General features: G+C 35.4%; 1 protein-coding gene across 2 annotated transcripts in view; it reads right to left on the reverse strand.

Annotated features, from left to right (window-relative positions):
• Nucleotides 1-1,612, reverse strand: part of tcea1 (transcription elongation factor A (SII), 1) — a 10,463-nt gene that overhangs the window by 3,542 nt on the left and 5,309 nt on the right. For both annotated transcript variants that reach the window (XM_014018371.1, XM_014018370.1), the window contains exons 8-9: nucleotides 1,172-1,318; nucleotides 896-967 (exon numbers count right to left, since the gene is read on the reverse strand). In XM_014018371.1, the coding sequence (XP_013873825.1) occupies nucleotides 896-967; nucleotides 1,172-1,318 (219 nt within the window). The remainder of the gene's footprint in view (nucleotides 1-895; nucleotides 968-1,171; nucleotides 1,319-1,612) is intronic.

Consider the following 1,612-nt stretch of genomic DNA (forward strand, 5'->3'; position numbering starts at 1 on the left):
GAAAGAAAGAAAGAAAGAAAGAAAGAAAGAAAGAAAGAAAGAAAGAAAGAAAGAAAGAAAGAGGCCAGCTGGGTATTATCCTCAAAGGAAGTCACAAGATGCTTTTGAGATGTTCTGAAACGATAATTACACGTCAGGAACAAAAACACAAAAACAAAACAAGTGTACAACATTCCTTTCTAATTGTTGAAACAAATGTCTTAGGCTAAGTGCAACAAAAACATTAAGTGAAAACTCCCTAAAGAGGTATGTACTTTGGGTAAAACGTGAACACTGCAACAGTTAACAAGAGGTAAACCTTAAAAAATTTCAAATAATATATTGATAAAACTGAATGCTATATATTTAATATACAATAAAATAAAAAAAAATACACTGCTGAATATGTATATGTGAGAGAGGGAGAGAGAGAGAAAAAGAGCAACAGAGAGAGAGAGAGAAATGAAATAAAAAGCTATATTTTTGTTAAACGATTTTCCCTGAAAACCCTTAGGTTACACAAAACTTTTCCAGCGCAAATGTAATTATAAAAAGTATTCACCCACTGGGATATTTTATGCTCTTATTACCATTATAAATCAATCATAGTCACTATAAATTGACCTTATTTACAAAATATTATCAAAAAAAAATCTTATTCTTCATGCTTAAATGAAATCAGGATTTTTTTTTGTAAAGGGCTATTTTTATTTACCATAATGGATTCATGACAGCAATAAAAGCACCCAAAGGGGTGAATACTTTTTTAAGCACTGTAAATATGCCACTACATCTTTTAAACTATTGATGGCTGATGTATAAAAACTTGACACTGTGAGTTCAACTGTAAAACTTCAGACTGATGAATGTCTAGAAGCAAGTGGCTTTTTGAGACCCCATGAAACCTAAAACGTACCTTCCATCTATTTCCACACTGTTGGCAGAAAACGAACGTGGTCATCGGCTCATCAGCACTACGAGTTTGAACCTGTGAATGAGCAAACAACAATAGAACTATTTTAATTTCTCACCATGTTACAGAACAACAAACATAAAATAAATGTTTTTTTTATATTAGTTTGTTGACTAACACAACAACAACTGGAAGCCATATTACAGACTGTTGTGATAAAATAAAATCTGTACTAATGTCACTACATACAACACAAAAAGACAAGAGTGTTGAATCTACCTGTGTGTAAGTGCAGTTCTTCCCCTTGCATTTGCCACAGGTGAACAGATCAGTCTGAGTGCCCCCGGTGGTGGCCATCTGGTGGTCCCTGACAGCTTCTTTGGTCAAATTCTTCCTCATTTCCTTCAGCTCRTCACTGGCCATTTCCTACAGGAAATAACAATATTAATCAGGGTTGCAAATAAGCGGAGCAAATGCGCGATCAAAAAACAGGAAAAGAGCACCAGATAGAACGTCATAAAGCGCACTTGCGTACCTAAGATCCTACCTGATTGTCTGTCGAAACAACAGCTAGCAGTGCTCTAGAGTGTGACCAGTTTGGTCACAAATACGAGCTGATTTCTTAAAAAAAAAATAAAAATCCAGTCACACTGGTGTGACTGGATTGTTGTTCGGTGCTCACCAAGCCGACAGCGGGACCCTGACATAAGGATTAAATGG

This window comes from Austrofundulus limnaeus, unplaced genomic scaffold, assembly GCF_001266775.1.
Source record: "Austrofundulus limnaeus strain Quisiro unplaced genomic scaffold, Austrofundulus_limnaeus-1.0 Scaffold190, whole genome shotgun sequence".
NCBI classification, from domain to species: domain Eukaryota; kingdom Metazoa; phylum Chordata; class Actinopteri; order Cyprinodontiformes; family Rivulidae; genus Austrofundulus; species Austrofundulus limnaeus.